The 27205-nt window shown below is 40.4% G+C and overlaps 2 protein-coding genes across 4 annotated transcripts in view; one reads left to right on the top strand and one right to left on the bottom strand.

The window, feature by feature from the left end:
* Positions 1–6691, bottom strand: part of FABP6 (fatty acid binding protein 6) — a gene marked incomplete at its 5' end in the record, with an annotated part of 46154 nt that extends 39463 nt beyond the window's left edge. Inside the window, 2 exons of one of the 2 annotated variants that reach the window (XM_082489887.1) lie at positions 4611–4698; positions 6566–6691. In XM_082489887.1, coding sequence (XP_082346013.1) covers positions 4611–4698; positions 6566–6691 — 214 coding nt within the window. Of the gene's footprint in view, positions 1–4610; positions 4699–5358; positions 5649–6565 lie in introns of those variants that run through there. The other variant, XM_082489885.1, reaches the window with a different exon arrangement.
* PWWP2A (PWWP domain containing 2A) overlaps positions 6666–27205 on the top strand; it is a gene marked incomplete at its 5' end in the record, with an annotated part of 29865 nt that continues 9325 nt past the window's right edge. The window contains 2 exons of one of the 2 annotated variants that reach the window (XM_082489879.1): positions 6666–7366; positions 20001–22062. In XM_082489879.1, the coding sequence (XP_082346005.1) occupies positions 6681–7366; positions 20001–21681 (2367 nt within the window). In that variant the 3' untranslated portion in view covers positions 21682–22062. Of the gene's footprint in view, positions 7367–20000; positions 22063–27205 lie in introns of those variants that run through there. The other variant, XM_082489880.1, reaches the window with a different exon arrangement.

Genomic DNA, 27205 nt, shown 5'->3' on the forward strand with positions numbered 1-27205 from the left:
ACACATCTCTGGCCCACAGCACTACAAAGAGTGAATTGTCCTGACGATACTTTTGAAAAGGATACCCTGCAAACTCTGCTCTTGATGTTTTGGGTCACATCTTAGACTAATTTTGATTTAATGAATCTCCAAGACTTAATAAAATTGATCGATCTAGCTGGGCACTACAAAATTGTATCATATAAATGAATGAATTCTATCCATACCCACAACTTTTAATACGGATAATAAGTAACTGTGGAAGAGGACTAGTGTATATGTATGGGAAAATGACCGGCACTTGATCTACTAAGAATTAGTTATAATTATAATCAATAAGTTAAACACCTAATATCATGGTTTGAGAGACACTGTAGACCTAGTTTTTAGTGGATGTTGAATTTATTTATTTTTATTTATACTAAAATAATGAAAGATGTTTTATTAAAAAGGCAGTTATAACGTATGCATGCAAAACTAGAGATAAGGGTTTAGATGTTACATAGATATGAAACAATAATTGTATTAGCAATTTTGTGTCTTCAGTGTTGTTTTATTTTATCGGAATGGAAAAATATGAGGAGATACAATGTAGATACACCAGTATCTACAGATGCACAAATTTCAGAAGATAGCAGAAATCAGTCAGATTACAAGATAAAACAGAAAGTAGTTTCAGACTCACATTTCTTTAAAGTTATAAAATAAGTGTCATACATCAGCAGTGAGCTAATGCCAGTGCTTCATCCCAAGGGCTCACTTATAGTTGCAATTTTTTTTAAGCAACCCCAACTATGGTAATTGTTTTAAATCAGTTCTCCATATGGATATTAGGTAAAGCCCCAATCATTGACTTTATCTCTTGTTCACAAGAAATTTAGCATATAATTAACTTTTCAAATTGCAGGGTAGACTTCTGGGAAATGTGTACATACAGTGAGATTTTACAAATCCTTAATGATCATTCATAAACCTAACAAAACAAGCTTTACATTCTTAGGGCTACAAGAACCAGCTACCAAATATTACAAGAACAACTGATTATTTTCTCCTCCCATGCTAACTTTCTGTAATAAATCAATAATGAAGTTTCAAAACAGCTTAAATGTAATTAACAATTGTTTTAAGAGCACTACTTTCCTAACTTGTTATAGAAGCAGTATGTCTGCAGCATATAATCAAGACCCAATCTTTAGTTTGTTTGCTTATATTCCTCTGCATTGCTTGTATACATTGGCTTCCATTGGTTACATTTTTTCTTTTTAATTAGGAAAGCCTTGAAAATTTCACAATAGCAGATCATGCCTTGCAAACACTGAATAATGTTAAAATTGATTTATTGACACAGCATAAAACTGTGGTCCCTAAATCCTGACTTGTGGAGGTTTTTGTGAGACCCTCATACCTTCCTCAGGGTCACGGGAAATTGTTGTCACTATAGCAGTCACAGGAAGCTATTGTGACTATGATTCAGATTGACACAGTGAGAAAAGTGTGATATTTCCTGTAGTACACTGTGTCTTTGTTGCTGCTGAAAAGCCAGACAAGACTGGACCTATTGGATGCGTATAAACAGTGATCCCCTTAGTGTGTGGAGTCGCAAGGTCGTTAGAACCTCAAATTGTAAACCTCTAAGCTAAAATTCTTAAGCCCCAGCCTAGATATTAGGAAAAATATCTACTATCCTACCAAGACACTATAAACACTCCCTATAAATCCCCACACTCATTTAGAGGTTTCATATGCCTAGACTAAGACAGATCAGTTGCAGCATGAACAGGCATAGTGAATTTAAACATATCCAGCTAGCTTGGATACCAGTAACACCACAAATTGGTGTTATCCACCACAGCTTGGATACCAATAACACCAAAAATTGCTACTAGGCAATTACCAGGGTGCAGCCCACTCTGAAGACTGCTATCACAGTTTCACTGCTATTGGTAGCTAAATTAGTTTCAAGCAACCTGAGTGTTTGTAGATATGCTGCAACCATGCACTTTGGCTTCACTGTAACCCTGATTATACTCCGTTCATGCATATTGTTCCATTGCAATGCTGCATTTTGTGTTGGCTCTTTCACAGTGGTGCACTTTCATGGAACTTAATGCCCAGACAATGATGTTACCACCATACATCATCTTAAACTACAGACACCCTAACCCAATGCACTTAACTGAAACACACATACATGCTGTGACTATTCACAGACTTCAAAATTTTCTATTCATAGTTCGGTTAGTACAGTAACACATTTTGGTCATGACAGAACAAATTAGTATCACTAGCATTGAGCAGCACGGGCCTTTAACAGTCAAATCTGCCAGACCTGATCCTTATCACGTCCCAGCTTACACACACAGAAACAATTCTTTCACCGTGTATACCCGTGCATACAGATACAATTGTATCTGCTTCTTACAGGTATCATGCAACCACATCACATCCCTTCACTCCCTCAACCCAAACTTACTATTTCTTCAGCTACCCAACCTGCCAATATGCTGTTAACACATCTTCATAGAGCTTTGCCTTTTTCCTGCCTTCAAACTCATCATTTTATTCCCTCCAATTGCATCCATTCCTCTCACAAATTCATAGTTTCCCGTTTTTACTTCTGTCCTTTCTGCCACTTGCTGAACACACGGAGACTCATTTTAATCTACAGAAAGTGTGTTAGTGCAATTTGTTTCATTCACATCATTCATTTTATTTTGACAATTTCTACAGGTTCCAGGATAGAAACAAGGCCCCAACTATGCCAATCACTCTGCAAACCAGCCACAGAAAAACAAACCCTGTCCTAAAGAGATTACAGGCTAGATTTAAAATAAACACAAATTAAATAGTAATCAAAGGAATTTGAGATGGAAAAAAAATTTATACAGCAAGCACTTTTTTGTTAAATTTACAAGTTTCATCCTGCATCTACATGCCTACTGTTAGTATACTTGGATTTAAGGATTACCTATGGTATCATATTTCTGTTGGCCATTAGAGTGGCATATAAATGTCCTTATTCACCTCTTTTTAAAAGCACATACAGCACCTTTCAACATGCAAATGACACACAAAAGAGCTGTTTACATTCTATTTTAAGACCCCCTAGTAGTTTAAACTGCTTGGGTCAAGCACATAATCTCCTCTGTTATTGCAATGAAACTATTCAGATGGCTAACAAGCCATACACCCACGTTTGTCTCTTATGCTTAGCATAAGGGTTGCTGGGGACTCCAGTAGATGCAAAGGATGACAGTTAGCATGTTAATGGTAACTGTCTGCCATAAGCAACACCTGCTAAAAAGTAAGGTGGATTTCAGTAAGCATTATCCTCGCTGAAGTTTTGCAAGAGGAAATCTTCCATTTTACGCCCATCCTCTATATAAGTCTCTACTTAACATAACAAAAAGCCTGCTGGGCTGAGCTATTGGATCTCAATGTCCCATCAGCTCAAGGGCTGAGTAGTCTCTTTGTATTAGTTGGTAATTTCTTGTAGGCTTGGAATTTACTGCCATCCTTCTATGCCATGGCACAGCAGCACCAGAGAAATGAACTGTGGCTAACTGAACTGACCAGCTAGCACAATTAAAATCACCAGCCGTACAAAGTATCTACACAAGCCATGCTGTTTTATAGTAACGACCATGACAGTTCTTATCTCCCCCACATGAAAGCTGTCCGGCAACTTTGCTTTTGGAAACTTCTGAGTGCAAGTGTTCCTAAGGTTTTGAAATATAGTACTACATCTCCTGAGTAAAACATAAATAATAATAATAAAAAAAGAACAGAATATATGACAATATTTATCCCTGTACCCTGCCAGCCCTTCTAGCTAATGTGAGGCCTTTCCCTCACAATATTAGTCGCAAGATGAACAAATAGATTACTACTAGTGTAAGGCACTAATAAGGAAAACAGCATTCAAACAGATGATCATACCTCTAACATGCATAACAGCCCTGTGCATGCAGAGTACGGCTTGGTCTACTGTTGAAATACAGCTGGAGTACCTCCAAGCACAGTGAAATTCTTTGCGTAGGACAGCAATGTAAAAACAGTTCTGGTGTTATGTATGAGCTATCTTCACTAATATGTTTCTTTAATCTGTCCTAGGACTTATCTGAATGAGGTAAAAATTTTCTGGGAAACAAATCTTAATTTTCTACATGTCATATGTTGTCACAATTGCACAGAACAAAAATAACGAGAGGAAAGAACAGCAGAGTCCTTCCACTCCTACAACCGTTTCTTTTATACCTGGCTTCTTCAAGATGAGAACTCTTTACAAATCATTTGCAAATTCTGTGAAGCTTCCAGAGTCACTATTGCATTCTCTTTGGCGGAACATACAGAAAAACCCGAAATCTCAGATTTGAATTAAAATTGAAACTCTTCCACAGGGATAGCTATGAAATTAAGGTAACTCAGTAGCAACGCAAATCTTCTCATTATTCTCTAGAATTCTGGCAAAGAACATATTCAGCCTAGGGGGTCCTAGACAGTTGCCATCTTTCAAAGTATTATGGCCTCAGGATATGGAGTACAGATCTTTTACAAAGATGGTCTATCAAAATTGTTGCAAAATTATTTAGGAAGTAATATTAATGGTAGATAGTTTGGGGAAAGCTTACCAAATCCGTCTTCTTTTAAGCCACAGATCACACACTGAATCCATCTGCTGTTTCTCTGTGATACAGACTGACAAAGCTGCAAGCATGGCTGAAAAAAAAATATTTGTAATTCAGTATCTACTACTCCTTCCCCCAATAAACACCTTCTATTCTACTCACCCATACTACCAAATCAATCATTTAACAATTACGGTAGTAAAACAAAAAATTTATTAACCAGTTTTATCTTTAGCGAATCCATTTAACTATATTTCTAACGTATTTGTCTCCAGAAATGTCTAGCTGTTCCTCCTGATGTTCCCATATGTTCCTTACACGCTTTACACCACCAACTATGTAAACATTATGTTCACCATGCAAAGTAAACCACTATCAGATACAAAAGGAAAAGTCTTTATGTATGTTCTGTAAATCAAACCACTATGAAGAGGTCAACAGAATAGGTTAATCATGCCTTTACTACTTACAAAAATCCTATAGCTAGCAGCTTGCAAGATCACAGGTTACTTGCATACAGTTAAACGTAGGGTTTTTTGCTGTTACAGAAGACTTTATTCCATATCCTCATTTATTATTACAAAAAAAATATATTTGCATTATTATAGTCCTTTAACTACATATAAGTCACTTTTCCTACAGTGAAGAGAAGAAGTAGTACCAGGCTTTAAATCTGATCACGGATTTTTTTCTCATGCCTCTTGCAAAAATATCATTGGTTCTTCATGCCCATTACTTGTAAGTTTTTTACCTGACAACCCGGGGTGTAGCTCTGTTTCTATGGTGAGCATACGGTTGGAAGCAAGTGTGAAGTCTGCCAATAAAAGTCACTAAAGTGAAAGAAAAGGAATACTTTAAAGAATTTTTTATATATTTTACTTGTTACTTTTCAGAAAATGTCAATTGTTGCTTAACAATATATCTCTCACAATAGCACTAGGAAGAATACAACCATTCACATTTTAAGAATACTTTAGGCTTTTTGTCTCCAGTTGCTCCCACTTTTCTTTCTCAATCCATCCTTCCCTCTAGCAAATCCCTCCTTTCTGCAAAGGACTCGGCTCCCCAAAATGTAAAATCACGCAAATAACAGACTAGAATCTTTCCTTTTTCATTAATTTCTGTTCAGGAGATGCAAGATTTCCTGACTGGGGGAATAAACGCCCACACGGTAGACAACCACTGATCCCACAAGAAGAAAGTCACCGATTCAGAACATCTTAAGGGAAAACCAAACCCAAACCATTCTACGATTCTATGAAAACGTTAACTCTTTTCATCGCCTTTTCACCTCTGCGCCTTTATTTCACCCTTATCCGACGTACCCAAATCCAAGCCTTGATTTACTTTACAAAAGACACCCGGCCTTCCTCACGTTCTCCCTCTCCCCGCTGACCACGCTGTTTTTCACTCCCCCCCCCCCCCCCCCCCCCCCCCCAGTCAGGGCCCCCCTCGCCCTCACAGCGCGGGGACAGGTAGTGCCGCAGACCACTAACACTCCCCGCCTGCACCCAGGCAGGGGCGGGCGCGGCGCTGTACGAGCTGGGAGGCAGAGACGGCCTCTCCCCATCGGAGGTGCCGCTCCAGGGCGCACTATCTCCCCTGAGGGCCGCTCTCCTGCCCTCGCCATCTTGCCTCGCGCCCTCTCCCGGCCGTCCGCAGCGCGCGCACCGGCCACCGCGCGCCTCCAGCCTCGCGCCCTCCTGATGGATGTTCGCCCCCGCCAATTATCAGCCTCCCCCGGGAGCGGCTCCTCCTTCCACCAATGAGATAGCGCAACAGCCCTAGAGGCCCAACCCCCCAAATCTGTAACGGCCTGCAAAACACTAAGCCACCCCCCTTCTTCCTCTTCCCGACTCTTCATTGAATGAAGTTCTCGCTGGCCAACGAGAAGTTCCCGCTGGGCTTGACGGACTATTACGCTCTCCAGTAGAAGTAGAAAATTGCACCGCGCCCACCAATAGGCTGCCGGATATGAGCCTAGGGGGCGGGCTCTCCCTCCCAGGCGGGCGGGGAAGGCCGTGGTTATCGATCCCGCTGCTGGAGGGAGGCGGCGGTGAAGCAGCAGAGAAAATGGCGGCCATGGCTGCGGAGGCGGCAGCGACTGCAGCGGTGCCGGGCGATGGGGGGGCCGGTGAAGCTGAGCCCGAGATGGAGCCTATCCCGGGCAGCGAAGCCGGCGCGGACCCTCTCCCTGCAGTCACCGAGGCCGTGGAGTCGGTGGTGCCTGATGGGGAGGAGGCCGAGGGGGGGAAGGTTGCTCCCGGCGAGGCCGAGGAGCCGCCGCCTGTGCAGCTCGCCTGGAGCCCGGCCGGGACTCGGGAGCCGGAAGCCGAGAGGACGGAGGAGCTGCCGCCCTCCACCCTGGAGGTGGACTCGCCCCAGGCCGAGCACCGGGGAGCGCCTAGCCCGGCGTCTGAGGAGGAGCTGCAGCCCTGCCCGCCGCCTGCTGGGCACCCTGAACTTCCCGAGGAGGAGCCGCAGCCCTGCCCGCCGGCTACTGGGGGCTCCGCGGAGCCGGAGCCCGGGGAGGAGCCGTCCCGGCCGGAGGAGGAGGAGCCGGATGCTGCTGATGCCGCTGCTGTCGAGCCCAAGTCCCCGGTGCCCGTGGCTGCGGCCGGAGGGGAGGCGGAGGCTCCGCTGATGCCTGGCTCCGAGGTGCGAGTCACCCTGGATCACATCATCGAGGACGCCCTGGTGGTCTCGTTCCGGCTGGGAGAGAAGCTTTTTTCTGGGGTCCTCATGGACCTCTCGAAAAGGTGAGATCTCACGGGGGAGCCATCCCCAGCCCCCGCCCAGCGACGGGGCCAGCCGGCTCGCCCGGAGCCCGCCTGCCCGCGCCGCCCTGCGCCTCTCCCGCCCCTACGGAGAAAGTGGCGGGGGGCGGCCCCCGTCGAGGCCCTCGCGGGCTCGCCCCGCGGCGGTGAGCGGCCTGCGCTCGGGCCGAGGGGCGCGACGGCGGCGGCCTCCGCTCCCCGCCCCTCCTTCGCCCTGGGAGGCCGGAGCTGTGGGTCCGCTTAGGGACAAGCGGCTCCTGCTTCCGCGTCCTCCCCGGGGAACGGAGGCAGCAGCTCACGGGCATCCTCCTCCTCGGCCCTTCTAGCGGGGGGTGGAGGAAGCGGGGCAGGGCCGACGCCACGCTCCCCGCCCGCAGGGGGAGCGGGCCCTTGCCGGGGCGCGGGGGGGGAGCGGGGCCGGCGGCTGCCCTCAGCAGAAGTAGTCCCGCGTGGGAATGAGAAAATGGGGGAGCCGGGAGAGGGGCGAGCACGTGGGCACATCCTTTTGGCTCGGTTGGGAATCGCGTCGGGCCTCCAGCATCCCTGTCTGCCGGGGAAAAAGGATCTGAGCTACAGATGTTGGCATTTATTGTAGTGTTTGTACCACCGTACAGGCCCAGAGGTCTGTTTTTCCTGTTGGCTTGTGTCTTGCATTGCCTAGGTAACCTTATATTTCAGTACATACTGTTTTTCAGAATAATGGTTTTCAAGTCGGGCTATTACAGTCCTGAAGTACAGTTATTAGTACTGATTGCTCCTTGTATGCAATGAATAGGGTGAAGTTTAATGGTTCTTAAATGCCCTTTTTTTTGGGGGGGTACTGTTATGTATCATAAAAACAACTTAAAGCCTTATCAGACTGGGGGGTTTGGGATTTGCTTTCTTTCCTTGCCTTCGTATAGGAAGGGGTTCTTGGGAGGCCAGAAGTCATCAGTGATACTGTATATCTTATAAACAAACTACCATTTACAGGTAAATATACCTCTTGATCTTAGTGTTTGTTTTCTAAACATATAAGCACTATGCAAGTATATGAGAGCAAAGTGAAATTTGACGAGGGTTATTATTTAAAATAATTGGTATGCAGAAAATGCAGCTCCTTTTCCCCCAAATTTAGGCTGCATGTGTGGTCATACGTCTTGTATCACTCCCTTTTACGTTATTAGTAGCTGTTTAATGACTTCCTGTAATGCCAATATAGTCGATGCTTTCTGAAAGAAAGGTGTTAGGGCCAAGCACTTTTATCCTGGGCATAGCTTCTTGGTTGGTTTTTGAAACAGAAGGCCTTTTCTGAAACCCAAGTTCTGGATAATGTCATGGAAGTAAGTTTTAAATTTGTCAGCTGTTTTGGTTTGAAATACTAATTTATCAATTTGTCTTTTGAAGCCAAGTACTAAAATGTGATCTGCAAACTGTACTCACTTCTAGTGTGAAATACTAAATGTCTCAAAGCAGGCCAGAAGGCATTACAACCTAAGTTGTAATGCTGGTTAGCATCGATTCTTTTGTAGGTCTGAAATTTATAGCAGCAAAATTATATTGTTGCCCTGGTTAGCAGGGTGACAAAGCCTGTGCTTTAGGGGTCTATCCATGTGACGAAGGAAAATACCAGCTTCTCCCTTACTCATGAAAGAGATTTTGCTAAACACACATTGACCACAAGCATCACTATTGCCTGAGGTTTTCTTGTGTACTGTGGATCCTTCTCTCATGCAGCAGATGTGCTGCAGCCCTTTGCAGTAAAGGTCGTCTGTAGCAGGCAAACTGCTTCTTTTGTGTCGTGCCTTCAGTGGAAGCATGCATCTCAATTTCCCCTGTTTTTAAGCACAGGTCCTGGGGCAAGTCTTCACAGTAAGAACTGTGGAAGAGTGATACATGAAGGCTTGTGCTATTACTCCCAGAGTCTCAAGCAGTGGAACCACTTACTCCCTTCTCTCAATTCATGTGAACTTGGACTTCCTTCAGAGGTGCTTGTTACATGGGAATCCAGAAAATGAAATTTAAGTTCTAAAAGCCAAGCTCTTTGGAGTGCCTGGACAAGAAGAATTGAATTTCTAGACATAAGGTCTATAATATGTGCTGCCCAGAGAGGTTGTGGAGTCTCCCACTCTGGAGACATTCAGAACCCACCTGGATGCCATCCTGTGCAACTTGCTGTAGGTGACCCTTCTCTGGCAGGGGGATTGGACTAGATGATCTCCAGAGGTCCCTTCCAACCCTGACCATTCTGTGATTCTGTGATTTGGCTGGTGACAAGTAAATGTTTGTAGATGAATAGGAGTCTCTGTTCAAATGTCTTGGAGCAGGAGGTGCAGTGGTAAGCAAACTCTAGAAATAGTCCAAGAGCTTGCTACCTGTAAGAAATTGAAGCATTATCAGATAACAGGTGTGATTGGAGTACCCAAAATTTAAATTTTATTGTAGACTTTGTGAAACCTGTCTCCACTAGCTCATTCAAGTGCGTGGGAATAATCTTACAAACTTTCTTAGTGCAAAGGGGATCAATATCTTAAGACTGCCAGTTCTTATTAAATAAAAGTGCAATTTTGTAGTAGAATTTACTAATTCAATAGCTTCGAAAAGTGACTGATGTGTTCACTGCATGTGCTAATGCTGTTTTCATCATATCCTCAGAAGAAAATAATTCCTAATCCTTTTTGTATCTTAATTTCTGCTTTCTTCTCCAGAGCAATGAAGGTGCTACTTCTGTACAGTACTAAGAAGAGTAAGTTTTAGTGACTGTTTTAAAAACCTGTCTGCTGGACTCTATTTAGCCTTTTCAACTCATGTTCTGAATTACTTGAACTTGGAGGTGAAAGAAAAGCAAAAATGTCCCCATGTATCTTTGGTTTTAAAGGTGGTTTTAGTTTTGCTTGGTTGGTTCGGGGGTTTTTGGGTTTGGTCGTGTGTCGTCCCCCCCCCCCCCCCCAATTCTGGTTTCATTGTTGAAATGATGCACTGACTTTGCATTTTATTCTTGTGGACTTTAATATGAAGTCAGTCGTTTTTGTATTAAAGGTCTGATTTCCTCTTCCTCTCCTACCCCCTGTAAATAGGATGTCCATTTAGGAGTTTATAACACAAGAAAACAAGCACCTCAATGTTCAGTGGACTTTATTCCTACATTTATTTGAGGTAAGGAAATATTTTCTCTGCCTGTACTGATGGCAGTCTCATGTACCTGTCAGCAGCTGCACAGGAAGGAAGTTTTGGAAATCAGAAAATAAGAAGCCACATCTACTAAGTCCCGAATCAATTTCTTATGCAGTAAATCATTTAAAGAGGGACATATCCCCACTTTTGTTACTGTAAAGGCTTATTGCACAAATTAAAAATGTGATCCTACTGTTAAAAGGTAATGGCAAAGGTAATAAAGTTTAAGTGCCTTATTGCATGCTAGGGTAAGGTTCTGATGTGAGTTCCTCAGTGTATACCTGAGAGAGTTGTGCTGACAGGAGAGGCAGGAAATGCAGCCAACCAACAGGCAGGCAGGAGAAGGCAATCCTGTATTATTTTGTCAGAGTGGATGGTGGAATGCTTCATGCACGACTGTAGTAAATTTTCCACACCATTGTACAAATTGCCATTGAAAACTACTTGCTAGATATGGGGCTTAAATAGGGCTTGTAAGCTTGCCTGTACCCAGCATTTGACTAACCCTGTGTTTGCCTAGGGTGGATAAGATGTTAATGCCACCTGCTGGCTCAGAATTAGTGTAAAGCTTGCTCTGCACCTGGAGGAGGTTGACAGTAAGGAAACACCTGATAAGCGTAGCATTTGTAAACCTTACAATGTAGGGTTAAAGTTCTGGGTTAGTTTGCTCTTCTGGAGAGAGTATAATTATTTCTGCAATGTTTTTTTTCCTTTCCCAAAGATTAAGGGAAGGAGGGGGATTAAATTTATGTTCAGTCAGGACTTGGACTTTCTATTGCTTTATCATTTGACTAAAATTTTGCTTCTAATCCTGCAGTTGTGATGGACACATGTCTTCCTATTGTCTTATTCTCTAAGCTATTTCCCTTCTGACTTGCCTGTGATCATAATAGTTCTTGAGGAGGAAGGAGAGCAAGAAGTTGTGTGACCTAAAAGCCTTAGATATCCAGAAGATGCCCCGTGTATTGATAGTAGGCAGGTGTATGAAATTATATCTTAATTGGGGTTTGGTTGTGGAAGATAAGGAAGGACTTCTACAGCAAGGTATGCGTGAACTATATGATGAAAGTAAACTTTTATAGACAGGTTCAAATTCTTATAATCCTAATAGCACTTTTCAGTTACAGCATTCTTTCTTTGTGACTCTTGAATCCGATGCTTTTCCCAATTTCTTAATTGAACCTTTACTGCAAAAGAATAAAGGTAAATAATGAACTGTTGCATCCATTCCCTAGTTTGTGTTGTCTGAATCTGCAGAACATCTGTTAGATTTTTAAATAATTTACTTGTAGCACTTCTTGAAACTTGTGCAGGGGGTGCGAGGGAGAAGGTAGTCCCAAGTAGAGAAATTCAAGATCTGCTGATGTGAGAAGGAAACAGAAGTCTTACTTGAAAAAAATGTGGCATGCTGCTGCCTGTTCATAAGTTTTCTTTTACTAATAATGATGTCCTATGATATATGTTCTGAACAGTAAAGAAATGTCTGTTGTGGGGGGGGTGGGTTCTATTTCTTCTTTTTTTTTTTTTTTAAACTTACACTCAGTTTGCAAGGTGTTCCTACAATTCATCACCTGTTCTCTTTTGTTGTTTCTCAGATGTATAAAGGAACTTGGTGAAATTCTAGCAGTAAAGGACCAGCCATAATGTTTCTTTGATATTTGCTTTTATCCCCCAAACATTGGTAGCATAGGTGTGATGTGAGTTTGTGTGGTTAAGAGAGTAAATTACATATATTTTGCTTGTGACTGACAGGTTATATTGAATGGTATAGTGTCTAATTTAGCCTCACTTAGAGGACAGGGTTGGGTCAGAAGACCTTGTGATACTGCTTTCAACCTAAATTTTTCTATGGTTTTGTAACATTTCAGCTTCTCTATATGAAAATAGTTTCTCATGTGTCTCCCTGTACATCCAAAACTTTATTGAGTGTTACTTGTGGTCACTTATCAGATGCTTTTTGAAAGACTTGGAAAGTGAAAATAGCTAACAAAACTAACTAGCTTTAGGATTTTTTCTGGTATAGGTATAAAGCATGTTATAACTGCTGCTTATACTGAAAACATTTGCCAATCAGCTTCTGATCTTGAGCCAGTACAAGGAATGTGACTTTTCTCCTTCTCAAACCAGTACTCCCTAATCTTCTTGGTAAATAAGGCATCTGTGGATTGTGCCTCAAACTTTCCTCTCCTAAAGCAGCTGTAGTCTGCTACTGTTCTTTGTTGGACTGTGATGCAACAGATGATGGTTAAACTGTCCCTTCTACTTATGGTGTGCTTTTCTATATTCCAACAGCATGGGTTGCCACTGCTTACTGAGAGTTGGTTGAATAGACTTGGCTTGAAGTGTTCAGAGACAGAGAGGATGGAGGTGAAATTTTCAGTATGCTTGAAATAATATTTTTTTTCTTTATGCTGTTATGGGACTGATGAATCTTGTCCATCTTGACACTGAATTGGCTTAAAGTTAAGCCATTACTAAATGGTATCATTCCCTTCCATGTGTTTTGGGTCTGACTGGTATGTGGATGATCTTGAAGTGTATATGCAAGGTATTTTATCTTACTTATAAAGTTTTGCAGTTGTGTGACACTTCTGAATATATCAGCAAAGCATCTACTTTAAATGCAAATGACACTTGAAACTAATAATGCCAACTGATGTAAAAATTTAAAGATAATTTCAGTTTTAACAGACCTTCAGCTTTACAAGCATACTGGTAAAATCGTGGTAGTTAGTAGGAAGCCTAAACTTAAAGCATTCTGTCTTTTAAAGTTTACTTTTATATCCTTGATAGAACTCCAAGTTACAGAAAACTGAAGGAAATTCTGCAAATTCACTTGTAAGTCCTTTCCAATGAAAAGGTGAGGGGTACCTTCCCACTTCTGTGGGGGAAAGCAGTGATTAGGGGACTACCTGTGTACTCTTCAGGCTTATCAACTTAGAGATTCTTCTGTCTCCACTGTGGATAATTCTTCAAAGTCTGCATCAGCATCCTGACTACGTGGACTTCTGTGATTCAGTTTCCTGGAAGTTGAAGTCATTCAAAGGGCTTCTAACTTCATGGAGAGGTGTACTGTAAGCTATTACAGCCTGTGATGTATTTGCATATAGTCTGGTGTCCTTTAGCTGGTTTCCCCTTGGGTGGTGATTGCAGTAGGAGACCCAGGTGACAGTGGCTTGGAATGATTAAAATCAGCTGCTACCTTGGATACTACTAACCAGCTTTCTTGAGATACTCTTTCAAACTCAATTCTGCACATAGCCTGCTCTTGTCTTTCCTCTGCTTTGAAAGTATGTCGGAAAAAAGAGCTTTCATTTCAGGCAAGTGTACCTGCTTGAAAAACACTAAACTTAACATTGACTCGTAAAAGTCTGAGTATGTAAGTTTCCTGCTAGGTTGCTTAGATGTTAATTATCACGTTACATCATTTGAACTATCATATCTTTAGCCAAATTTTTCTTGGTGCTGAGAGTTTATGATGGTGAGGCAACATCTATTCTTGATGGTGTGTTATTTCCAAAGAGTCACTTACACTGCAGTCCTTTGCCATGTTTTTTGAGCTCTAAATGAAATAGCATTTTCTAGTCTATTTAGCCTAGTATTACATTGCTCAGGAGGTGAGTAAACCATTGAGTTGATAGCTTGGGTTCTGTGTATGCTTTTTTTCCAGTAAGGTGCCTGCTGCTTAAAGCAATGTGTTCCCTTTATCAAACCAAGGAAATTGTATATTTAAAAATAGGTTATTGCATAATCTGTGTTTTGAATACAGGTTATTTTGAGGAGTTCTGAAATACTGCATGTTCAAATAGCTATGATCTAATTGTATATTACACTGAATATTATAATTTAAACCCTCAGTTTAGATCCAGGCATGAAATATATATACTTAGTTCTATGTTACTTCAGCATATTATTATACTCCCAGCATTCAGAGTCTTTGAACTTTTATCCGTGCAATAAAAATTGCTTCAGTTGTTGCTTGTCTTGGCTTTTGCAAAACACTAAAGATGATACTGAGTACAAGAGCAACACATAAAAAGGGAATCAGAGATTGCTGTAGTCTGACTTAGTGGTGAAGCCAAGTTTTGATCGTAGTTATTTACCACAGACTTTAAGTTATCACAACACTGTAAGTTACTGTGCTTTGTTCAGGTTGATTCAGTGTGTTTGCAGACAAATATGAAATACTTCTGAACCAGTTCAGTGGGTTCTTTCCTTTGGCTCTTCTTGGCAGAACAAGGTGCTCTTTCATTTTTGGAAGTAAAAGTTAGATATTGGAGGCTAAAGATGAGAGCTTAAGGCTTTACACAGCACTGTAAAACCACTTTGCCCCAGGATATATTGTTTAGATGGTTATGTACATACAGTTATGAATTTAAATGGGATTTGTTCCTTATCTCATGTCTGTTTTTTTAAAAAATACTCTTTAACTGTGCTGTGTTGTGCATACAAATTGAATAGTAATATGTATTCATTGTAGTAATTCTGCTGTAGAATTTAGATTTGAAAAAAGTGTTTTTACTTTGCTTGGAAGTACTTAAGTTTGTGTATACGTAATACACATATGTATGGCTTTAGGTGACAGGCTTCTAGGTTTGATACCCAAACTAGCTTTTACATAATTTCAAAAGATACCATGGCTACCTATTCATTACCTTGCAATTAACAAACTGTGGAAATAAAACCTGACTGTTTTTATCATGTTTCTGTCTCTGTGTACCCTACCTTCTCAGTGTAAAGATCACTGGACTACTGGAATTTATCTCATCTACTGCATTAGTCTCTTATTTAAATATAGTTCCTGATATTCCTGTTGCTATATTTGTCTTTAATGCATATGTATATTGAAGTGATATGCATAGCAGAAATATGATTAGATCCTACTGATTGCTCTAGTTACTTGTAAAACATCTTGGAGAGAAGTTTCTTACAGTGGGTCTCAACCATCTTCTTTTTTAGAGGTGCCTTTTCAAAGCACAAAAGAGCCAGGACACCTTTACAGGAGAGGAAGCTGGCAACATGGAAAACTTGTTCTAATTTTGACTAGGTACGAAGCAGTAGTGCACCGCTTTCCAGAATTGCCTTAAATTAGGCTGAAATACTTCTTGCTGTAGTTTTTCTAATAGTTCAATTTTAGATCCCCCATCAACAAATACTTCTATTCCTTCAAGTGATAGTCTGAGGTAGAACTATGTATGTTATGCATGAGTGGGCTGTACAATGAACAGCCGGAACTTATGCACAAATGGATTTTTTTTTTTTTAAGCAAACAGTAATTGGAGCATTTCTTTCCAAGAATAGCCTTTTCTGGAGGAAAGTAATATTGTACTGGGGACAGGTGATAGCGAGATCAATATATCCAAAAAAATGTAGTTTGTTAGAATAAAGACAAGGCAATTCCTTATAGTACTTAAACATGCAACACATGACAAATGAAATATGTAGGTAGTCTCACTGATGTAGCATAACTGAAATGCTTTCTTTTAAGAGGTGACCTTCTATTGCCCAGTCACTGACTGATGTGTGGTTCAATAAATGACGTGATACAACTGAGTTATGTTGCTTGGATTTTTTTTTAACCTTTTTTTTTTTTTTGCATGATAGCCTTTTAGTCCATTTTCATCTCTGTAGTAGATTACCCAAATGTTAGCTCTCATGGCTAAGTCTAACCTACGCACACGTAGCACTCCTAGCATAGTTGGTATAACAAAAATTACTATTGCAATTCTGAGAAGCACTTGCCTTCAAGGTCCACTAACGAAAATAGGGATTGAAAATCTAGTATATACAATAAATACTTGTGTTCACTGCTAAAGTAATTAGATGCCGTGTCATGCCTTGTCTTGAATAGGTCTGTTAAGATCACATCTTCATTCTGTTTCTCCTTAAGAAAAACATGCCATTCCATTTTGCCTTTACTCTCTTCTTACCTTGTTCTTTGTCTTTATTCTCTCCTGTGTCATTTACTGTTCCATTCCTAAGTTTTTCTGTCATTGTTCTCTCTTCTTAATTTTCATATCATTCTTCCAAGTTGTACAGCTGGAGAACTTTGTTCACCAAGGAGGAAACAAAGATCATCTAAAAACTGAATTTTTATGGGCACAACCTGCTATTGGATGGGGCCAAAGAGAAGACGCTGTACATTCAGCCGTTGGAAGTAATATTCTGTCTCTGGGCTTACAAATTTATTTTGTACTTCAAGTGGACTAGTCATGTCTTTATGTGTTGACACATTGTTTACAGCAATCGTGTCTTCATTTGCTCTTGCCTAACTGGCACTAGACAGTATCCCTGAATGTTCTCCAATTCTGCACTTCATTCATTTTTAGGTAGACAGGGGCAGGAGGTTCTAGTTCATTTGTTAAAACAGTATCCTTTGTGAGACAGACTCCAGCTTCAACCATTCAGTCTGGATTGGGTTTGTGTCTTACTAAAGCAGGTTTGCATCTTAGATTAAAATTCCACTTCATCTGTAGTGTTCTTCAGCTGTTTGGCCTGTGTATGATGCACGATTGAAAGGAAGGATAGCCTGAGGTGCAGTGTTAATCTTCAGTGCTTTCAAGGTATCGGTCATATGTTGAGCTTTCCATTAGGCTTTTTTTAATGTATTTTGAGTGCTAATCATGCTGACTTTGTTTGTGAGGCAGTAGAACAAAAATCTAAGAAAAGAGAGATGAAGTACTTTAATGGCATGCTTCTGGACAACTTCCTTGCAGTCCTCTTCATCCACTTCTTTCCTGGTCACTGCTAATAGTGCTTGATTTCCTAACAGGGAGTCAGCATTCTAGAAGAGAAGCTTATGATTTGGACTGTGGAAATGTCTCGTGAGAGGCTAGGGAATGCAGTTCTCGAGACAGCAGAGAGTGTTGTAAAGGATGTTGTTCTGCATGGGTTTTGCCCATTCAATATCATGCTTATGTCTAGTTCTACTTTTGTGGATTTGTCTGGGATTAGGATTTGCACAGCAGAGATCTTGTCGTGTCTGGGAGTTCTGTTTCTCAACTCTTATAGTAAATGTAACTTTTTCCCAAATCCTGTAGTCTTTTTCAGGTAGTGAAGATGGGATCTGGATCTTATTGCTATTAAACAAGCTGACGTTCTTGATGCAAGTACATTGCTAATTTAATTGTTATCAGATCATAGTTCCTTTTAAAGTGCTACTTGGAATTGAGTAACTTATTTATAGTCCTTAGTGGAAGGAAAAATGTTTGTGGAAAAGCAACTTCTTTACACTTGGTGGACTTCTTGGACTTTAAGGAACTTAAAACTTAGTTATAATCGAGTCCTTTGTGGTTTAATGCCAGACTGTAGGCTGGAGAAATGCCTGTATCGGCTGCTAAATGTTTATAATTCGCTGTAGCCTTCACTAGTGTAGTAGACTGCATTTAGGTACTGCTCATTACTTGGGGGCGTGTGGAGTTAACTGGAGTAGGCCCAAACCTCCGAAATGAACTTTTTTGGGGTGGTAGGATATTTTGTGGTAAAGAGCATTCGTCATCCCATGGGTAAGGACCGAACTGCTCTAGCTGCCCACCTGGGCTCCTACCTCTGTCTCCAGAGTTCAAAGGTCTGAGATGATTAGGGGACTGGAACATCTTTCTTATGAGGAAAGGCTCAGGGACTTGGGTCTTTTTAGTCTGGAGAAGACTGAGGAGGAATCTTATCAATGCTAATAAATACTTTAAGGGAGGGTGCCAGGAGGATGGGACCATAGGATGGCAGAGCACTGGCACAGGCTGCCCAGAGAGTTGGTGGAATCTCTGACTCTGGAGACTATTTCTGCTGTTTCTGTTCTCTTTTTGTAATGAAGTGCAAACTGGACAGGTAATTTAATCTTGGATGGGTTGCTTGCTTTCTTCACTTGCAGTTTTTAAGCATAGAAAGATGCTTAACAGATAAGCAAAAGGACAAACAAGTGATGGGTTTTGTTGGTGACTGTAAAGAATCTTCTAATGCATATGAGACTTTTTCAAAACTGATTTTGAAGGAATAAAGTCAACATGTAGGCGCTTGTGTGAACTGTGTGTTTCTCGCAGGAGCGTGAATGGAAAATAGGCTTGTATTCAGCATTTACCTTCAGTTGAGAGGCAACCATAGACTAAATAAACTTCAGTTCAATCGGTTAAGAGGATGTTGCAGTTGAGCAGCTGCAGTACAACATGAACAGGCATTAATTACCCAAAATTAGTCCTCAGGTTACTTCATTCTCCTGTCAAGTAGGGTATGGAGTGGGATAAACATCAGTGGTGTTCTAGTAATTAAAAATGGGTGATTTGGCATTTGAATTGCAACCTTGTCTATAATGTTGTCACCGAATGAAGGTCCAACTGTTAAAATACCATCTAGTGGAAGCCACAGGCTGATGCATATGCGGGAGCTGGTGTCGGGCAGAGCTCCAGAGCAGTGGCCAGCCTAGGGACAGCTCCGAAAGGCTGGTGCCTTGGCCAGCAGGGTGTGAGGTGGGACAGAAGCAAGATTAAACAAGCTTCTACAATCCCTTCTGCCCTGTTCTGGGGATGAAAAGATACATTGTTGAAAAATGAATGCATTTATCACTTGGTTTTCTCTCTGGAGGAGGTTAGCATAATGCCCTGCAAACTGATAAAATGTTTCCCTTTGGAGAAAGTATTGTATTCCTGTTGGGCAACATGCTACTACTTCTCTTAAGGCAGGGAAGTTGAGCTGATGCTTAAGTCATACTGGGATTTTTCATTCTGTTCTCTCGGAGCTGGTCAGGCTGGTGAGAAGTCCTGTGTGTGCCAAGTGGGGCAGCAGAGATCCAGAGCTGTCTGGAGAAAAGCAGGCAAAGGTTTAAAATGATTGATCACAAACGTGGGAATTGTTTGTACTGTGTTAAAATAAGGGTAGCTTTGCTGGAAAAAACTCAAACTACTAGGCTAGCAAGTTTTAGGTGTAATGCACCAGATGATCAAGTGCTAATCTTTTGTGGATGAAGAATGATGGCACTCTCTGTTCAATGGAAGTATTTATGCAGTCTGTATTTGCCTTGGTAAAATCTGAAATGTTTGGCATTTTGTGCTGTCCTAAAAATGTTACTGAAGGTGCCTTCTTCACATAAGTTGAGTTAGTATGGAAATTAATCTTGGGTAGACTTGGACTTAATGGTATGAGTGTGTAGTTTTTATTTTTATAAGCATTTTCTAAAAGTACAAAGTTAGTTCTGTCTCTAGGTGGTATTGTTGGTCATATTTTCAGGGCATCTAGTTGATGCAAGAGAAACTGATAATAAGCGAAGCTGTGTATTTCACGTTCTCTGACTTGGTTTTGATGTCTTGCTTTTTCAGAGCTTATAAGGCTAGATATGAAGCTTTAATTTTTCCAGGACTCATGTCTTTCAAATGGTGACTACATGATATGGGCAGGTTGTCAAATGCTTTTTAATAAATGCAGCAAAAGATCCCTAAGAAGCTTTAATATTTATTTTTTTTTATTTCTCTTTAAGGTTTGGACCCCATGGAATCCCTGTGACCATATTTCCTAAAAGGGAATACAAGGATAAACCCGAAGCCATGCAGCTCCAAAGTAAACCATTCCAAGATGAGGCACCGATGAAGTGTGAATCAAATGCTGCGGTCCCTGATGACTCTTCTCTCACGCAGCCATCAGAACCTAGCATAGCTAAAAGCCTATGGACTTCTAAACCACCTCCTCTCTTTCATGAGGGAGCGCCATATCCTCCTCCTTTGTTTATCAGGGACACGTATAACCAGTCAATACCTCAGCCTCCGCCCCGGAAAATTAAACGGCCCAAGCGTAAAATGTACAGGGAGGAACCCACTTCTATCATGAATGCTATTAAACTACGACCCCGGCAGGTCTTATGTGACAAGTGCAAAAACAGTGTTGTTGCAGAAAAAAAGGAAATAAAAAAAGGTGGCAATGCAAGTGACTCTTCAAAATACGAGGATAATAAAAAACGAAGAAATGAGAGTGTGACTACTGTGAATAAAAAACTTAAGACTGACCATAAAGTGGATGGAAAAAGCCAAAATGAAAGCCAGAAAAGGAATGCTGTGGTCAAGGTTTCAAATATTGCCCACAGCAGAAGCAGAGTAGTTAAAGTTTCCGCACAAGCAAATACTTCAAAAGCGCAGTTAAATACAAAAAAAGTTCTCCAGAGCAAAAACATGGATCATGCAAAAGCTCGGGAAGTCTTGAAAATGGCCAAAGAAAAGGCACAAAAGAAGCAGAGTGCAACCTCCTCTTCCAAAAATGCACATTCAAAGGTCCACTTCACACGACGTCTTCAGAACACCAGCTCAGGTTCCCTCCCACCCCGATTGCGTTTAAAGCCACAAAGGTATCGGAATGAAGAAAATGACTCTTCTCTCAAGACAGGACTTGAGAAAATACGGAGTGGCAAGATGGCAACTAAGCCCCAGTCTCGCTGCTCCTCCACCCGCTCAGCAGGTGAGGCCCCTTCAGAAAATCAGAGCCCCTCAAAAGGCCCTGAAGAGGCCAGCAGTGAGGTTCAGGACACAAGTGAAGTGCATGTAACTGTTGATCAGGATGAACACCAGACATTGGGCAAGAGAGGCAGCAAAAGCAATATAACGGTTTACATGACCCTTAATCAAAAGAAATCTGACTCTTCCAGTGCATCAGTTTGTAGTAGTGATAGCACAGATGATTTGAAATCTACCAACTCTGAGTGTAGCTCTACTGAAAGCTTTGATTTTCCTCCAGGCAGCATGCATGCACCTTCCTCCTCCTCCTCCTCTTCAAAGGAAGAGAAAAAGCTCAGTAATTCCTTGAAAACAGAAGTCTTTTCCAAAAACGTCTCTAAATGTGTCACACCAGATGGCAGGACCGTATGTGTAGGGGACATTGTTTGGGCCAAGATTTATGGCTTCCCTTGGTGGCCAGCCCGTATTCTAACCATAACTGTGAGCCGGAAAGATAATGGCCTTTTAGTTCGACAGGAGGCTCGTATCTCATGGTTCGGCTCCACAACAACATCTTTTCTTGCTCTTGCACAACTATCCCCCTTTTTAGAAAGCTTCCAGTTGCGCTTTAATAAGAAGAGAAAGGGTCTTTACCGCAAGGCCGTCACAGAGGCAGCTAAGGCTGCTAAGCAGCTGACTCCCGAAGTTCGGGCCCTGCTGACACAGTTTGAAACGTGAACATGGACAGTAAGGTAGGCAAGAAATCTGGAGGCTCCACAAAATTCATAGCCTAGTTAGAGAACTACCATGAAGGACTTGCCAAGTCAGAAGTTGCACTCGGTTGACTGCTCTTTTTATACGAAGATTGTTCCATTTGTAGCGGTTTCTTGACAGTTAAACAAATTGAACATGCAATCAAAATTAGCCTAAAGTGAGAACTTGAGTATTTTTCACATGAGAATTTTTTTTAAAGAAAAAACTCCTCAAACACCCAATGCATAGGAGCCATAGCCTCAGCTGAAAGGCAGCTTATTTGCAGGGAATTTTTTAGTAGTTTCTACCCAGTATATAACTAGTTGCTGTATGGCAAAGGGTTAACACAAGGGATGAAAGTAGTAGCTGTGACTTTTTTTTTTTTTTTTTTTTTTTTTTTTTTTTAGGTGGCCCATCAGGGAACTGTAGATATGTAAGCCTTGTCTAAATGGTCTTTAAAGATTATTTTAAATAGTCTCTAATGTATTTAGTCTGGTCGGTGCAAATTGGTTCAAAGCATGCTTAAACATGTTAAGGAGGCGTGCCCCAAGCCACGTGGGCCAGTTTAAATGGCATTAGAAGACTTGCTGAAAATTTTAAGGAAGAGTTCATGTGACTTAAAGACCAGATTAAATGGGGTTTTATCGTAGTGACCACTTAAACACTCAGCCTTTCTATGCACATGGGGGCACAAATATAACACTTCAGGGTCTGAGAAGCCGAGAGGGATGCCTGTAGCTCTAAGACAAAGCTGAGAAGTCGCTCAGTGTTTGGGATCAAGGGCTGTTAATGCTGCATAGGTGTGTATCATAACTTCTGGTCTTTCTTCCTGAAGAAATCTTTCAGGCCATTTGCCTGGAGGTTTAGATTAAGAGAGGCTTTGTTTTGAATGTGTAAATAATTGATTGCTGAAATTGGTCAGATTTTCTCCTGACTGGTTGTTCCTAAATTCTTAGGATACGTCCTAGTAAATTACACTTTGTGAATTGTCAGATGTGTAATTGTTGCATTTTGGATGTATCTAACTTCATTTTTTTTTTTTTTAATATTTCCGTTTAAGGTATCTGTTTGCAGGTCAGAAAATGAGAATATGTAATTGTGTAATGCTCTGAAATGTAAAAAACCAAACTGTAAATAAAATTGACTAAATCTGAATTATTTGTGTGTGTTTCTCAAAAAGCTTTGAAAAAAATTCAGGATGTTAGAGTATTTCATCTGTATGCCGTATTTGGAGGACACCCTTTAAAAAAAGTCAATTGTCCTTTTTCACGCATTCTTAAAGATAACTGCTTGATGTAAAGTACTGTTGGTATACTTCAGTCTTAATTTTAAGATTATGCAATTATCTGTCCCTTTTGTTTCAAAACTAGCTCTGTAGAGGGCTTTCTGTAAACTTTATCAAAATTTTCCCTTAATTAGATTTTGTGCCATATATTTGAATAAAGACCATGGATAATGTCACTTATACAGTGGGGAAATGTTTTCAGTTTTCTCCATCTATCAAAACCTAACCAGACCCACTCTCCACCGTTACTTCAGCTTTTCTTGCATGTCTTTTGCTCAGTGTTGGGGCATTTTCATGCAACTGACTTTTATTATTTTTTTTTTTCTTCTAGTTTTGGTCCTTATCTGACCATGTGAATTACTGTCTCTCTTCCAACCCACTCCTGTATCAGCCTTGCAATGCCTTGTGAAGAATCTCTGTTCATCCCAAAGCAGTTTTCATCCTGTTTTTTCCATAATTGCCCCTGTAGGCAATCATGACAGATGTAAAAAAAAAAAAAAAAAAAAAAAAAAAAAAAAAAAAAAAAAGCTTAGACTGAAATTAGATTTTAAACAGACATGAAAATGGGGGTAAGGATTTAATCGTCGAACCCTTAAAATCTTTTTAACTTAAGATTAAATTTCATATGTTCGTGATAGTGTCTGGTCTTTCCAAAGTATTCAGTTTCTTTTAACTTTTTAAATTATTCTGTTGTGCCCACAGAACTATTGGAAGTGTCAAATACATGGCTGTTCAAATTTTCTTCATGTTTACAGTAATCTCTGTTAGGTGCTAATTAAGCTTCCAAATATACTAGCTTTACCTTGGCATTCTAAGAGTTACCAAAAAACCCCACTGGTCAATGCTTTTTGAATGTGATAAACACACAAGAAATTTCATAATGTGAAAAAAAAGAAACCAAAAATAAAAATCCTGTTTCACTTCTATGTATTCTTTCCTGCAAACAGAAACAGTTACTCTATTTAAGTAAATAGGCTGTACTTTGTTATTAAAGCAGACTGCTTTTTGAAGTCAAGATCCCATACAATGTGGTTTAGATGTCTACACTAGTTCCTTGAGATTTAGAAGCTCTAGAACTGGTTATAAGTTAGTTGTTCTGAGCCGAGTAGTGGTGAAACAATATTTACATTGTCAATTTTTCTTTAAAAGACCTGGAAGCTTTGTACTCTTGTCTCTTAATTTATATAGAGTTAGAATAGTACTAAAGCATACGTAGTCTGAGTTTGCTCAGGTGTTTGCTGGTGAGATGGGAGAACAAGAAGTATGAAAGGGATTTCTTTAGGTTGTTTTACGTTCAAAATAACTGTTACAAAAGGCATTTAAAGAGTCTTAGTTTTGATTTGTAGCTGATCAGTCTTTTGAGAAGTCTTTCCTAAGTTTTATAGTGAATGTGCGTTATCACTTCAGACTTAATAGGTCTCAAAACAGACTTTTTTTTTTTTTTTTTGCAACACTATTTTACATGAGGTTGAAAATACCCTATGTGTACTTGTCCATGATTTTCCTTTCACGCTGAATTAGCTAACACTCTAGATATGAGAGGTTAACAGTGGAGAAAATGTTGGGCGTAATGTAAAGTGTGGTTGCAGAACGTAACCTTGGTTATGGCAGGATGGATGCTGTGCGTATAGCTTTGAAAACTCAGGCAAAGCTTAGTGCTGTTTTAAACTGCAAAAAGCCCACACTTTTATTTGCCTATCTGCTCCCAGTAATGCCTACGCTTTGAGCAGGGACTACTGTTCTTGCAGTTGGGATCACATCTACTGTCTTAGAGTTGGCCGGCAGGTCAAATGGCTTCAAAGAGCTGCTGAGAGGAGTGTGCCTGTACAGGGCCAGGGTACTCCATCTGGGTCATGACGCTGTGTGACTTGGAAGCAGCCTGTGTCTTGAGAAGACAAACATCGGTAGAAAGAATAACTGTTAGTTTTCTATCAGCTTAATGTAATACATTGCAAATGATGTCTTTTTGAATTAATGAAATTACTCAGTGTAGTTGAATATGTATGATCTTTCAGTTTAGGGGGGAAAACGTGACAGGTGGTGATGAGTTTCTAGTAGAAACCTACTTTTCCTTTGAAGAGCTTTAGCTTTGGTTAAAATGTTTTGGGAGAGAGTAGTTATTCCAAAACTTAGAAAGATTACCTTTAACAGGAGTGTTTGAAGGTGTGATCACTTCATGAGTGAAGCTAGAAGCAAATGTGAAATGCTTTTATGTCTCTCAACTGGAGTTCTACAGGAAATTGAACAAATATTTGGTTTTTTTTTTCTAATCAGAGTTGTAATTTTGTGTCAACACTTAAATGAGATAATCATCTCTGATTACACGGTGTTTTCTTTTAGACAGTGCTGTCTTTAGTTTGAAACCCACATAACCATCAGCTACTGTACCAGGAAGGATGTATATAATGGGAGTAATTTAGGTCAGCTGTGCAAGGCTGAGAAGAGTTATTTTTTTCAGTATGTTGTAAAATACTGTTTGTTTTTTGGTTTTATTTTTTTTAAAAAGTAGTTTCTAAATGTGATTAGGTTTTAGAAATAGCACATCCATGCAGGTGAGGAAGTGGTAAGACTTGCTTTTTGTATTGCTAGCCTTATCCTAGTTAATTGACTTCACTCCTGAAACTGATTTCCATTCATGTCTTCTATAAGCTCTTGCTAAAGTTGTCAGTAGACTAGGAACATGAATTTTGGAAAATCTTAGTAGCTAGTCCTCGGTAGCATTATCATCTGTCCTCACGCATGTTTTGTGAAGTACAGTGAAAACGTAGAGCTGCCTTTATGGCTGAGGAATTCTGGAAAGGAGGAGGCTGACAATCAGTGAAAGGCTATTTCAGTTCATCTCACTTCATAATTGTATTTTAATAAATGCCTACAAGAATAAGCAAATACAGTCAATGCAGTGGGATCACTACACTAACTTGTAGATAAGGACTGTGAACTGGAAGTAGATTAGAGTGAGCTTACCGTTAAAAAGAGCAGTAAGATGGTAGTATTTTGTGTCATAAGCCTTTTGGTAAAAGTGTAGGTACACTTTTTAAAAACAAAATTGTAAGTGATCTTGCGGGACAGAGTTTATAGCAGTTATTTTTCTGTTCTTATTTTCAGTTTCATTTTTAAGGGTATAAATAGAAAAGTCATAGGGAACCTGAAGGAGAAGAGAGGAACTCAAGCATATTGAGCTAAATGTGACACTGGAAGGAGAACTATGAGTTGCTTGTTTGAGAATAATACATTACTCTGCAAGTTCGGTAGAAGTGAGTAGTGCTCTCCTATTTTAGAGAGCTTATAGAAGAATTTTGGTGAAACGTATGTCATTGTCCCACAGTCAACTGTTTGAACTTAACTTCGTCTAGAGTCTACTCTACTGACTTGCTACAGGATTTTACCAGTTCAAGCTGTGCATACATTAAGTCTGTGGGGGTATTTATTTTTTTTTTTTTAGGATATAGTAGCATACGTTTTTTGGGATATAGACAGGCTATACTTGCAATAATATAGTAAAATTATCCCTTTAAATAAATTATGAAGTGTTCTGACATGGCTGTAGTGACTGGAGATCATCCATGTTTAACATGGATTTAACATTTATCATCAGGACAGACAACTTGCAGTAGCTGTCAAGCTATCTAAAGATCTGCGCTTGTGAGACATGGATGCAAGTATTCAGCTTCAAATTATTCTTAATCTGTAATAGGAAGAACGTCTGTTTTGATACAGGTCCTTAACAATCATGATGGCAAGTTCCTATTCAACATTTAAAATACCTCAACAACTGTTGTTTGTGACAACTTCATATTTTAGTTTAAATGGTTCCCTCCTATGGTGTCATCCTGTTAGTCTATTTATAGAGTGTGGCCATTTAACTAGACAAAATAAGATCCCCATTGTAAGATGGCTTTTCTATTCCCTGCTCATCTTACTGGCATTTCTTTGCATCTGTTCCAGTTTGAACTCGTCTTTCTCTGACATTGGTGGTAAGAACTGTTTACGGTAATTTAGATGGGATTTTACAAAACTCTTACTGAATGGCAGTGATTCTTTGCTGAGAAATATCTCTGATTATTGTTTTTTACTTGTTAGATCCCAACAGCAGCTTATGGTTTTCCATGATTTACTCATACATGTCAGTCTTTCTTCTGTAATACCTGGGATGTGTATACCAACCCAGGCTGTAATTTAGATTAATTTATGATTTTTTTTCTTAAATTCAACTGACACAACTGC

This window comes from Vanellus vanellus (genome assembly GCF_965231255.1).
Source record: "Vanellus vanellus genome assembly, chromosome: 13".
NCBI lineage: Eukaryota > Metazoa > Chordata > Aves > Charadriiformes > Charadriidae > Vanellus > Vanellus vanellus.